This window comes from Anser cygnoides, chromosome 5, assembly GCF_040182565.1.
Source record: "Anser cygnoides isolate HZ-2024a breed goose chromosome 5, Taihu_goose_T2T_genome, whole genome shotgun sequence".
Taxonomy (NCBI): domain Eukaryota; kingdom Metazoa; phylum Chordata; class Aves; order Anseriformes; family Anatidae; genus Anser; species Anser cygnoides.
Genome location: NC_089877.1, coordinates 7,801,525 through 7,814,173, shown reverse-complemented (window position 1 = coordinate 7,814,173; position 12,649 = coordinate 7,801,525). Strand labels below are relative to the sequence as shown.

Below are 12,649 nucleotides of genomic sequence, written 5' to 3'. Positions count from 1 at the left end.
GAGCGCTCCCGCGCCCTCCCGGCAGCAGAGGGGAGCAGGAGCGGGGGCTCCCGGTTCCGGGCAGGCCGCCGCCTTTCCCCAGACGTGGCCGGGCCGCGCCGAGCGCAGGCTGCACCCCGAGGACCGGAGCAGAGGCCGCGGGACGGGGGCGGAGGGGCCGCGGGCACCGCACGGCCTCGGTCAAAGCGGGATGCCCTGTGGCAGGCGCCGGGCAGGGCTCCGCCGGGCTGCCCCGTGCCTCTCCTCTCGGCCCGGGCGGTAGGAAGAGCGCACCGGAGCAAACCCCAAATCCTGGACGCCAGCGGGCCCTGCGCCAGCCGTGTGCCCGCTGCGCTCGGGAGGCTGGCACCTGCCGAGGGTTCCCCCGGAACGGGGACCCGGCCCCGGAAAGCTCGGCGGGGCCGGGCTGGAGGGACAGCCTCTTCTTTCCTTTTCTTTTTTAACGTGTGCATCTTGTTGGGTTTTTGTTTTGTTTTGTTTTTAGAGAAAGGGAAAACTGAACTTGTTTCCTCGCAGCAAAGAGAAAGCTGCTGGAACGACACGGCAGGGAGAGACCCCGCCCGAGCACCCCGCGCGAATCGAGGGGAAGGCAGGCAGGCAAAGCTCCCTGCTGGCGGCGGTACCTGTTGTAGGGGGTCCGGAGGAGCAGGGCCTGACTGCCCGTGCAGCTGTCCGTGGGGGTGTGACAGCCGTACACCGGGGGAGGCACCGAGTACTGCTGGTCCCCTGCAGAGGAAGCGGGAGAGAGTTAGCCCCGGCCGCGTCCTGCACTGGGGCAGCCCAGGCTCCGAGCCGGGCCCCGGCAGCGGCGCCTGGAATTACCTAGCGAGGTCTGCTGGCTGATGGGGTCCTCGTGTTTGAAAGAGTGGTTTGTAAACTGTGCAGCGTGGTGAGACGGCGTGTGGCCGTAGCTCGGAGTCCCATCGAAAGCCACGGTGCTGTAACCTGCCGGAGAGAGCACAGCGGGGTTAGGGGGGTCACGGGCCGCCCGGCCTGCAGCCCGCCGCCAGCCTCCCGCAGGGCGGCTCCACGCCGGCGTCGAGCAAGAGGCGCCGCCGCGGGCTGCCCCGGCTCCCCGCCCCTCCGCTCCTGCCCCGGTGCTGCCGGGCACGGCGGGGGAAAAGCCGCGGCGAGGGCTGTGCCCTTCCTTCGCGCCCCCCAGAACCCGCCCGGGACCGCAACCGGGGGGCTGCGGGCGCAGGGCGGCGCGGTGGGAGCCGGGGGCGCGGGGCAGCCCCGCGGGAGAGGCGGGCCGGGCAGCCCGCTCCCAGGGGCGGACAGTCGGAAGTCTCGTTCGTGTTTAAAGAGAACAGATCGGCTTCGGTAATAAAAAGGATGTTTTCGTTAATTGTTGCTCATATTAAAGTGGAAGATTCCCATCTGCTCTGTGTACTCCTCTGCCGTTTCCAATTTAGAAGTTACCCTTTAATCTCTCTCTCTTTTTTTAAGAGCAGCTTTCTGAAGAGTCTGCAATAAAGAGGCGGAATGTTACATGCAAAAATAAAACTCCTCCTTTCAGCGAAAATTGCTCTCCAAAATAATAAACAGCCTATTTTGTTTCCTACGCCGAGCAGATTCAGATGGAAAGAGACCACCTCTGCTGACCCCGGGCCGACACGAAATCGTAAATCAGGTGCTTGGACACCAACTTTCATTAATGACTTGGAGCTGGCTAAACAACTTCAGCTAAAAAAGTAATTACAAAGTAATATTATCTCAGAGGCTTCTCGGCTCGTCAGCATTTACCCCGAGAACCGAGCTCCTCCGAGAGCCGCTCTTCCAAAAAAACAAACCAAAACAAAAAGCCCAGCGCGGGCTGGGAACACGACCCAAACCAACCACCAGCGCTTGCTCGCACGCTCCTCGCTCGCAGCCGACTTCTTGCAGCACGGGCATCCTCCGCAGCCCCGCCTGGGAGCGGCGGGCGGCCGGGGCATGGCTGTGTGAGCTGCTGCGGGGGTGCTCGGCGCTGTACCCGCCGCTGATCGCTAACCACAGGGGCTTTGCCGAGACACCGAAGTGGGGAGGCAGCAAAGGGAGCCGACTGTGGCTTCTCCGTTTTATTGTCTCTGCAGACGGATGCTGCGACATTACAGGGTTTAATTAACCTGCGGAATTGCGCAGGAGAAATGAAGGGGGCGATGGGGAGGGAAAACAAAAACAAAACAAAACCAAACCAAAACAAACAATAACAACAAAAAGCAACCTGAAGGCTTTGCAACCTTCACCTTTGCGGTGATTTTAAGCTGGCCCTAGCACTCCGGGGCCGGGGCAGCAGCGGGCTCACCCTCTCCCGGCCCAAGCTATCACCCATGCCCCTGCCCCAGGAGCGGAGCAGAGCAGAGCAGAGCGCCTTTCGCGGCGATGCGAGCAGCGTTGACAGGCCGGTACCCCACGGACTCCCATCCCACAGCTGTTTCTCGCTCCTTATCTCCTCCCTTAGCCCTCAGGGTAGAGGCTCAACCTTCAACTCCCTTTTCCCCTTTTCCTTCTGTCTTTTTTTTTTTTTTTTAACTTTCAGAAAACACTGACACTTTCTACGCTACTTTTGGCCCGATGCAGACTTTTGGTGACCTTCAAAACTCAGCTCGGAGCAGTACGATGTTTTGGCCGCATTTTCCGGTGTTGCCTGACCCAAAGCTTCAGGAATGTGATAAGAAAGTTGAGTTCTGAACCGAGCTGCCGATAGCGAGGTCTCTTTAATTAGGGCGTTATCAGAGCCAGGCCTGATTAAAATGTGCTGAAAATAATTGAAAGCTGTACATCTGTTGGAGAACGGGGCCCGCTGGAGGAATCCAGTTGTTGGAGGAGCCCAGCTGGATGAAAGAGACAGGCGAATGAGAAGAGGAAAATTGGGCAGAGGTTTCAAAGCCTCGGCTCCCTACCCCCACACCCCACCCCAGACTTGGCAGAAGTGTCATCGCAGAGCCAAGGTAACGTCTTTCCCACGGTCGGAAGAACAGGCTAGAAAACCAAGAGTTCAACCTTGAGGAGAGCGAAAGCAAGAACATTTCATCCATCCCCGAAAAAAAAAAATAAAAACAACCAAGGGAAATAAAAAGAAAAGAAAAAAAAAAAAAAGCATACACCCTTTGCCGAATTCCCTCTTGCCGAAGGAGCCGGCCGCATATCGCTGCAGCAGCGGTGGCCGGGCCCCGGCGCTGCCCCGCGGCGAGCGGAGAGAGGCAGCCGCCCCGCAGCGCCCGCTCCCCGGGCCGCGCCTTCCCCCGGGCTCTCGCAGGGCTCCGGAGCACCGGAGCCGGGCCGGGATGTGCGGGCAGCTCCTTCCGCAGACAGGTACTGCCGCCGGCACGGCTCCGCAGGCACACGCACCTGCGCGGCCGCCGCGCCCGTAACGGGGCGCAACCGCAGGGCGCAGCTCGCTGGCTCGAGCCGGCAGCCGGCAGCCCGCAGCCTGCCGCTGTCCCGGGGAGATTGCGGGCTGGGGGCTGCGGGGGCTGCCTGCACTCGGCCCTGCTCGGGGCAAGGCCGCCGCCAACGCGGGCGCCGTGCTCTTGTGCGTTAAAGGCTCCGCTTCCCTTCGGGGTGGTTAAAAACGGGCCGGCTTTAATCCCCTCGCCCTCCTGGTCGCTATTTCTGCGCGGCGATTAAAAACCCTCTCGGATACCTGAAATCCTTTCGGAGGATTTCTCTAAACCAAAACCAAACAGATGCTCCGCGCGACTTCCAGGCCTGCTGGCACCGCCGCACGGCACCCCCGGGACTCGCCGCCCGCCCGGCGCGGCCGAGCCTCCTGCGGGTCCCGGGGATGCTGCGCATCTCTGCCGGCCGGGCTGCGGCCCTGCCGCCCCGCTCCGCTCCGCCTTTTCCGACGCTGCATCCCCGCAGCTGGGCGACGGCAGGGGCCGGGGGCGGCAGGGCCGGGGCAGCGGGACCGAGCTTCCCCTTCGATGCAGACGTCCCCCCGGGCCGCCCCCGCCGGGCTGCTCGGAGCTCCCGCCTGGCCTCGGCCTCCTCCCTCGCAGCCCGCCCGCCAGGGCGCAAGGGGACAGCCCGAAGCGACCGGCTCCCGCCGGGGCCATCCCCCTCGGCCCGGCCCTGCGGCGTGGGCTGTCAGCGTATCTGCAGGCCTGAGGCCGTCCCCGGGCCGCGTTACCAAGCGCCGCCAACGGCGCGGGGCCGGCCCGAGCCGCGGGGCTCGGCTCCGGCCCGCTCCGGAGAGGACCCGGCGACCCCACGCCGGAGGCTCCGAGCCCCCGGCGACCGCTGGGGCCGGGCCTCGCAGCCCCGCCGCTTCCTCCCGGCCGTCCCCGAGCCGAGGGGCAGCGGCGGCCCCACGGCCCCGGGCCGGGCAGTGCGGGGCCGGAGCTCCACGACGCGCAGGTCTGGGGCCGGCGGGAGCAGCGGGAACCACGGCCCGAAGCTCTGCGGGCTCTGCCTCCCTCGGCGCGGTAGCACCAGCAGCACGGAGAAGGAAGGGCCGGTGGCCGATAAGCCCCGTCCCTCCTGCGGGGCTGCCCCGAGCCGGCCCCGCAGCCCACGCGAGTTTGGCAGCAGGGTGGCAGTGCGGGGTGCGCGGCACCGCACAGCTGACCGCCGAGATGCTGAAAAGAAACCAAAAGCCGCCCCTGCGTGCGCAGCCCGGCCCGGGGAGGGTTCGGCGCTCCCGAGGTCAATTCGGCAAGAGGCGGACAAACGGCCGAGGGCGTGCGGGGAAGCGGCTCCGGGCTCCCGCGGCTCCCCGGGGCGAGGCTGCCGCCGTGCCGGGCGGGGAGGTGGCGGGCAGGGCCGGTTCGCCCGACCCCGGCCGGCCGCCGCGGGCCCGCTGTCTGCATCCAGCGAGGGTACGCGGGTGCCCCCGGGGACGGCCCCCGAGGCCGGGGCGCCCGGCAGCGCTGCCCTTACCCTGGTTGCGGATGGCTTGCTGGCTCTCCAAGCAGTTGGGCAGGTAGGGCCCGTTGGGGAACATCCTAGCCTGGCTGGAGGGCGGCTGGCTGGGCGGCGGGGCGCCGAAGGGCCCGTAGCGGCAAGCCCCGGCCGTGCCCGTGAACTGGCCGGAGAAGTGGACGGTGAAAGCGCTCAGGTACTGCTCCTCGTGCGGGTCCGACCCGTTCCAGCTCGGCTCCTGCTTGATGAAGGAGTGCGGCCCCAGCGAGCCGTAGGAGGCCCCCGGGGGGAAGTCCAGGACGGGAGCCCACTGCGCCGCGCTGCTCACCGGCATGGTGCAGTTGCTGTTGCCCGGCAGGGAGGGCACGGAGGGCAGCAGCGCGTTGAGGTCTCGGACGTCGGACCCCATCTGCTCGCAGACCTTCTGCCTGCCGCCGGGCAGCCAGTCTCCCGCCGGGCCGCACTTGTTCCAGGACACCTGGCCCCTGCCTGCCAAGCCGGAGGCCGGCTCCGGCTGCAGGCACCAGGCCGGCGAGCTCAGCCCTTTGGGGGAGGTTTGCTCCGCGACGCAGCTCCCCGGGTCCAGCCCTGCGGGAGCCGGCAGCAGCGACAGGGCGAGGTTGTTCTCCAGGATCGCCTCCGGGGTCGCGCCCGCTCGCAGCGCAGGGCGGTCGGCGTGCGTGCGTGGCTGTGTGTCCGCCCGGCCGTGTGTCCGTCCGTCGGTCCGTCCGTGCGTGTGCGTGCGCGTGCTGGGGGGGCACAGCCGCCTCGCACGCCTCACCTCGGATGCCTGCTCGCCCTCAACTTTGCAAAGCTCAAATAGAGGCGCTTGCCGGGGAGGAGGAGTCAGCCACGCCGATCCTCCATTCACACAACCTCCGCCGAGGGGCTGCCCACAGCCCGCTCTGCTGCACCGAGCCAGGCCAGGCACGGGGGGGAGGGGGCCGCGCGAGCTGGGGACGGAGGGGGAGAGGTTACCGGGGGAGAATATATCTCCCCTACACATCACTCCCACCCTTCCTCTGGTGCAAGCGCCACTCAATCTCACCCTAACATCCCTTCGCTTTAGGAGACTTGGCGAGACTGTTAGAGGGATCCAGGTGGCCAGTAAGTACGTGCTGGACGACTTCCCCTGCCAGCTCTGTTCGTGGCCCGGGGGACTCCCGAGGGCGGCGGGGTCGCGGGCCCCGGGGACCGCGTGGAGAAGCCGCCGCCCTTGCAGGATCGAGGGGAAGTGACCCAGCCCGGGCCGGGCGGACCCAGCGAGGGGAAAGTGTCTTTCCAGGTGCCTCTCCCCCTGGGGGAGGAATCCGCTCCTCCCCGAGCTGCTGCGGGCTGTCCGCCCGGCCCCGCTCCGCAACTCGCCCCGCCGCTCCCGCTCGCTGAGCGGCCCCGGGCTGGGGGGCCCCGGGCTGGCCCCTCCAAGCTGCCCTGCGAGAGAGGGAAGGGAGCGGCTGGCCAGGTGGGGGGGTGTGGGGGGTGTGGGAGGGGGGGCTCGCAGCGCCATAAGTAACGTGCTTTTGGGAGATTCACCTGGCACTGCTCCCGGGAAGACACGGTCTCTCCCTTCGCTCCCCAGCCTCCTGGACAGCAGCTCCACAGCACGCATCCCGGCCGCGGTGCTGGGAGAGCCCCCGACGGCACCTTATCCATCACCCCCCAGGCGGCACGGCAGGTTTTGGGACGGCCCCGGCAGCCGGGGGGCCCACGATCGTTCCCCCCACCCCGAGCGGCTGCCGAGGCAGGCAGCCCCCGCGGGACGCCACTGTGCCCGCCGCGGCCGGGCGCGTCCCGGTACCCGGGGCAGACGCGAGCCCGCCGCCGCCCCCGCGGGAGCCGCTCTCACCAAACGCGGGACGAGGGATCCTGCCCTCCTCCTTCCTTCGAAACCACTAGTTAATAATCAGCCGCGCTGGGGGAAGGATTAGCTCCTACGAGCACGCGTGGGGCAGCTCCTCGGGGCTGCATTTCGATGCAGCGCTCTCGCGAACCGGAGCGTGCGGAGGAGGAGCGGCAGCACCGCGCCCCGGGCCGTGCCGCTCCCGTCGCTGCCCGCTGCGGGGCCCGAGGATCGCCCAGCGCCCAGCCAGCGGCACGCAGCCCCCACCCCCGGACCCCAAATGTCCCTGCCGCGACTCCAGGGGGAGGCTGAAGCTTAACCCCGAGGCGGGGAGCCTTTACCTGCCGCTGCACGGATCGACCCCGACGTCTTCCCGGTGGCAATTTACGCCGCGACCTTCCCTTTCCCCCGCGGCACTAAAGGTTGTCACAGAGCATCGCCGACCTTGAAACGACGTCTTAAAATTCAGACGGTAAATGCTGCAACAGAATAAATTAAAACGGCCCGTTATTAGAGGAACCGAGTGTAATTTCATTTTCTCTTTAAACTTCTTAACCAAAACCGTCGGGTTTTGTTATGGGTGAAACGGTTTTAATTTTCACAAACCGTCTTCAGACAAATTGCTTTTAAATCACCTGTTTTGATGTGTCAATAAACCTTGTTGTTACAGGAATTCGCTTGTAGTAATAACAGCGAAAGATTTGGAGATTATCTGTGCCAATATTAAAGACCGTCTAAGTTTACAGGCTCCGCTGCTTTTTACGAGTACACACACAACTAAAACAACCTCGGAAGGGGGTCGGTAGCTGCACCCCACACGTAGGGCGGGCAGTGCGCTCCCCTTCGCTCGCCCTGCCGCCCCCGTGTCTGTTCTGCCCTCCCCGTGCCCCCGGTCCCCTGGCCCCGCACCCGCGGGCTCCCCCGGGAGACCGGGGAAAGGTGCAGAATCGGCATCCCGCTAACCGCCGGCTCTAAAATCGACAAAGTACATACATATACACACACATACATACATACAAGCCTTTGGTCAGTCTAAGCAGAGTATTTTATTTCACGTGAAAACTAGACTTAGCACAAACAGAAAGTCCTTCCCGCAGCAGAACATTTTTCTAGCTAGCGCGCTTTTCTCTTTTCTTGAAATAAGCTAGCTTGCTAAATCTCCCGGGAAGGGAAGGAACAACGTTTTCTTGATCGCTTAGGACTGCGTTCTTCCACCTAGAAAGAAGAGCAGCCGAAGTCCTTCCACATCGTCGCCTCTCTCTCGTTCCCCAGCGGATACAACCAAGCGCTGAAACAAAAAGCGCCCCTGGCCATCAGCGCATCCTCCCTCCCCGCGGCTCCCGGCAGAGCCCGCAGCGATGGCGGGGAAAGCAGGGCACGGCCGGGGGGCTCGGGGGTCGCCAGCTCGGCCGGGCACAGCGCCGGACACCGGCACCTGCCTCCTGCAGGGGCACAGCAGCCTGCCGAGGCACGGAGCGGCCCGGCACGGAACCGGGGATGTGCCGGGCCAGCCTCGGCGGAGCGGAGCGGAGCAGCCCGAGAAGGGGAGCACGGACCCTCCTACCCCGGGCCGGGCGGGAGGCTTTAGGCAAACGGCCGGAGCCGCTTCCCGCAGCCAGTTCCTTGCATCCCGCATCCGGGAGGGATAACACCTCCCGCTCCATTGCAGAGAAGGGGCGCTTTTCCAGCCGGAGCCACGCACCGGCGGCCCCTGCCAGGAGCGCTGGCGGCGGCAGGTCCCAGGGGCAGCCGGTCCCCTCCGAGGCGCCCCGGCAGGCCGGGGGACATCGCCCGTGTCCTCCCGGAGGCGCCGATCCCGATCCCGGTCTCCCTCTGAATCATCCCGCAGCCGGACACCCGGCCGTCCCCATCCCGGCCTCGGTGCCAAAGCCGAAGCGCGGAGCGGGGAGAGGGCAGCGCGGGGCAGCAGCGGCTGCTCTGCCGGCTCCCGACCCAGGAGGGTAGGGACTTTGCGCCCTCTCCCCTTCAAACTCGACCCGATCCAAGTCTCTGCCGGGCAGCAATCGGGGTGAATTGTTTGGCTACTCCATAGCTATGGGAATTCCGGACAAACGGTCCATCTTCGACTGTGCTCGAAGGCCAACGCTAAGAGAGCAAACAACAGGTATTTCTTGGGCGAGGATTATTCTGCGGAGAGCCCCACTCGATCCCGGGAAACCCGGGCTGGGGAACCTGCTGGGAGCTGAGCCCCGCTGAAGCAGCTTCCTGCCACGCCAACCGGTTAGCGGGCCGGGAATTCTCACTGCGCTTTGCTGACCTCCATAAAGGATCCCCTCGCGCTAAGAAGCTGGGGGAGACTGGTTTAAACAGAGATAAATCCCCAGCGCTTCCAATCCTGTTCCAGCCGCTCTCGGCACACAGGGGGATCTGTCTCCTTTCACTCAGGGAGCCGATCAGAGTTTGATTATTTAAGTGCCAAGAGCAGCAGAAACAAAGCTGCGGACCATCTCCAGGAGCGCCGAGGGGCTGGGGGAGAGGGGCAGGAACCCGGCCCCGCGGACCCGATCCTGCGCCCCTCAGGAGCTCCGGGGGCTGCGGGCACCAGGGGAGCCGGGAGCCGCCGGCCTCCCCCGGCGGGGCGGAGGGGCAGCGGCACGCCGCCCGGCCCCGCTCGCCTCCCCCCGCGGGGCAGCACGGCGGCTCTGCCGACGCGCCGAGGGAAGGAGCGGGGCCGGGCCGGGCCGGGCCGGGCCGGACAAGGAAGGGGCCGCCCCCGCGCCGCCCGGAGCCGTCTCGCAGCGCCCCCCGCGGGCGGGCGTCCCGCTACGGGCCCCGCCGCCGGTCCGGGGCCTCGGTGCCGCCGTGCGGAGAGCCGGTGCCGGCGGGTGGCCGGGGCTCGGGCCATTATTTTACCGTAAATCTTTGCAGCGCTGGAACTAATTACGGAGGGGATGTGTCTCAATTTGTTCCGCATTAGCGCCGAGCCGGGCCGCGAGCCCCGAGCACGTGCAGTTGATGAGCCGAGCCGAGCCCTGCGAGCCGAGCCGGGCCGGGCCGGGCCTGACCCCGCACCTGCGGAGCGCCCCGGCACCGCGCTCGGCTCGGCGGCGGGGAGCGGGGCCCGAGGCTCCCGCGGAGCCGAAGCGGGGAGCGAGCCGCTAGGGGGGAGCCCCGCGGCAGGGACGGGGCCGCCAAGGGTCCCCGCGCCTGCTGCCCGTGCCCAGGCTCCGGCCGGGACATGTCCGTGGACGGCGGGTACCGCTGGCGCCTTTCGGACGGTTTAAAAGTCGCGGATATCCAAGGGGTGTACTCGCGGAGCTGCTGTTAAATAGCGATTAAGCTACTACATGGAAGTCTTATAGGTACTGGGTACTTCAAAAAGAAAATGAAAAAAAAAAAAAGCCCCTAGATAATACACTCAGGTCTTTGCATTATCTCTAATAGTTCTGAAGGCATTAAAATTATTATTTTTGTAGGGAATAAACAAAAAATACTCCCAAACTTGGCACATTATACAGATGAAGGTGACTGAGATCGAAGGAATTACTTTCTCCCTGGTTGTAGAATGCCGATCCCACTATAAAGGCTTACTTAACTCTAAATGTCGTAATATAGAAGAAAAATCAGAAACAATAGCTGCTATGTGCACAGATCCTAGTAATTCTCAGCCTCCTGGAATACTGGCTTTAAATACAGGTGCACACCTGAAATGTAAACCAGACATTTAAAGATTCAAAAGTGGTGGGAAAGAGCCAAGCGAAGTGAACCTGCTGCACCCACTCACACACTGCAGCCTTTCTGGAGCTCACGGCTGAGCGAGGGCTGTTTGTAGCTGACACCGCGAGCAGCCACAGGTCCCCCACCTGCAGGGCGTTACAGAGCAGGTGCAGAACACGATGGCTCCTTACCAGTTTCTCCAGTAGATTTCACGTGAACATGTTTTGCTGACCACTAACCATGCATGCTTTTATGTTTCTTATGTTTCAACATCACTGTTGAACAACTGCACCACAGCAAAGCAAAGTCCAAATCTCACTTTCCTCTTGCAAAGCTCCTTTTTTTTGCAGCACCCCTGCACAGAGATACCCTTTCAAACAGCCCTCTTCAGTGGAAAACACGTGGTGCTCCAGTGAGGCTATTCTGTTTTACTTCAGCTGAGGATCTCAATCCTCTTCACAGGATTTTGTTCTAATCCTACAGACTTCAGAAGAATTCATGAACATAAGCACCTGACTGAGTGTGCTTTAGGGCAAGAGTGGTTCTGCTGAAATCAGGGCTTAAGGACTTCAGTCCTTCAGGGTGTAACACCTTGCACCATGCAGCGGGGAAAGCCAAGCATATCCTCTTTGGATGTCATCCTGTGTCATCCTACGGATGTCCAGTGACTGCAAAAGAGAAGCAGTGAAGATAATGTGCCTGATGCCTAAAGCAGACGAGGAACAAAAGCTCCTGGGTTCTAGTCAATGCTTTCTGCATCCTCTGGAGAAATAGAAGAGGTGATGTCGATTTCGCCAGAACACCATGGCCTCTAGCAGTATTTGTGGAGTGCCTTGAGACCTTTAGTAAGCAAAGAAACTCATACGCTTGCTGCACTACACAGCACAGCTCTGTGCGATCTGCCAGCGATGCGATGTGCGAGGGGGGTGGCAGTACGTGCTGGAGCTGGAGAGCAGCTGCAACATGCTGAGCCCCTGCTCCCAGCCCCGTCAGGGCGGCTCCTTCACAGCTGCTTGCCATGGAGCCAAGGCGCAGCCCTTTAGCTTCGTTCCTAACTGAGCATACCCAGTCCTTCACTTAACCGCAGATATATAATGGTACACCTCTCTTTTCTCTCTCTGGACTGTACGTACTGATACGTCTGGATTGCAGCAATACACAAAAAAAGCAAATAAGATCATTTTTTTCTTATCTGGAAAAAATCTCAGCTGGAAGCAACAGGCAGGAGAAGTGTAGCTCCAACCAAAACAGGAACTTTCCAAGTCCTTTATTTCGAGGCTTCTCATTCAATGTATTTTTTGTTAAGACCAAAGCTTTGCGGCCATTCCCTCCCTTGTGTATAATACTGCTGCATGTGGTGTCTGGTCTGACTGCAGGGGTGAACGGTCATCTCCATGACTCCAGTGCCTCAGTCCAGGAGAGATCTTCTGCAAGCAGTGACAGAAGGCCTGGTGCTCCCCACAGGACTGAGTACAACCCAGCTGGGCTGTGCAGGTGCCTTTATGGTCCGGTATGGTCCTCATCTGCATGTCACTGCAGGACTTGGCTATTTCCATGCTTGTCACCTTCATTATTCAGCAGCAGCCTCTGCTGACCTCACTGGGACCCGGACTGGGACCCGGACTGGTCTTGCAAAACTCATGCTGAGACTAATGCAAGGACAGTTAGAGATGAACCTTGCAGAGAGAGGTGCAGGAAGAAAGGAGAGGAGGGAGGGAGCCCATGTGCTGAACTTGCTTTAGAAGTCCATTTTCTTTTTTTTTTTTTTTATGAGACATGGAAGATTCCTTTCCCTTCGGATTTATGGATTTTTGATTCTCTTAAATTCACCTGAGTACTGTTATGACACAGGAACTAAAATCACCAAGAGTGCCATAGCCATCGAGTCACAGACTCTTAAATTGCTCATATCTACGACTTCCTTGTTTTTCCTTCCTATTACACCATAACAGTGTTCGATGAATTACACATTGGAATTAAGACCAGCTTGAAATACTCTTGAAATATTTAAACCTCTCTTGAAATATTTAACATGTTAGTTGAAAAGAAAGAAACAAAATAAGGCACAAAGAAACCCTGTTAACTTGTTATTTATGATTTTTAAATGAATCAGTGAAAGGAACAGCTAAATGAGTGTGATTCCTTTCTATAGATTGCACTGTCTTAGATTAATAGCTGTATGGACAGATTTGGAAGTAGCACCATCAAGCTAATCAAGATACTTAAAAAGTTTATGAGCAGTTGCTTAGAAAAAAACAAGATAAAGCCTATGGAAATCTGATA

The 12,649-nt window shown here is 61.6% G+C and overlaps 1 protein-coding gene across 17 annotated transcripts in view; it reads right to left on the bottom strand.

The window, feature by feature from the left end:
* The window catches only part of WT1 (WT1 transcription factor), a 105,139-nt gene that overhangs the window by 45,709 nt on the left and 46,781 nt on the right, over positions 1 to 12,649 (bottom strand). For 6 of the 17 annotated variants that reach the window (XM_066997545.1, XM_066997546.1, XM_066997547.1 and 3 more), the window contains exons 1-3: positions 3,629 to 4,811; positions 823 to 945; positions 624 to 726 (exon numbers count right to left, since the gene is read on the bottom strand). In XM_066997545.1, the coding sequence (XP_066853646.1) occupies positions 624 to 726; positions 823 to 945; positions 3,629 to 4,796 (1,394 nt within the window). In that variant the 5' untranslated portion in view covers positions 4,797 to 4,811. Of the gene's footprint in view, positions 1 to 623; positions 727 to 822; positions 946 to 3,628; positions 4,833 to 4,866; positions 5,771 to 5,896; positions 5,914 to 6,381; positions 6,494 to 6,694; positions 6,883 to 7,029; positions 7,168 to 7,323; positions 7,453 to 12,649 lie in introns of those variants that run through there. The other 11 variants (XM_048046719.2, XM_048046718.2, XM_048046715.2 and 8 more) reach the window with 8 other exon arrangements.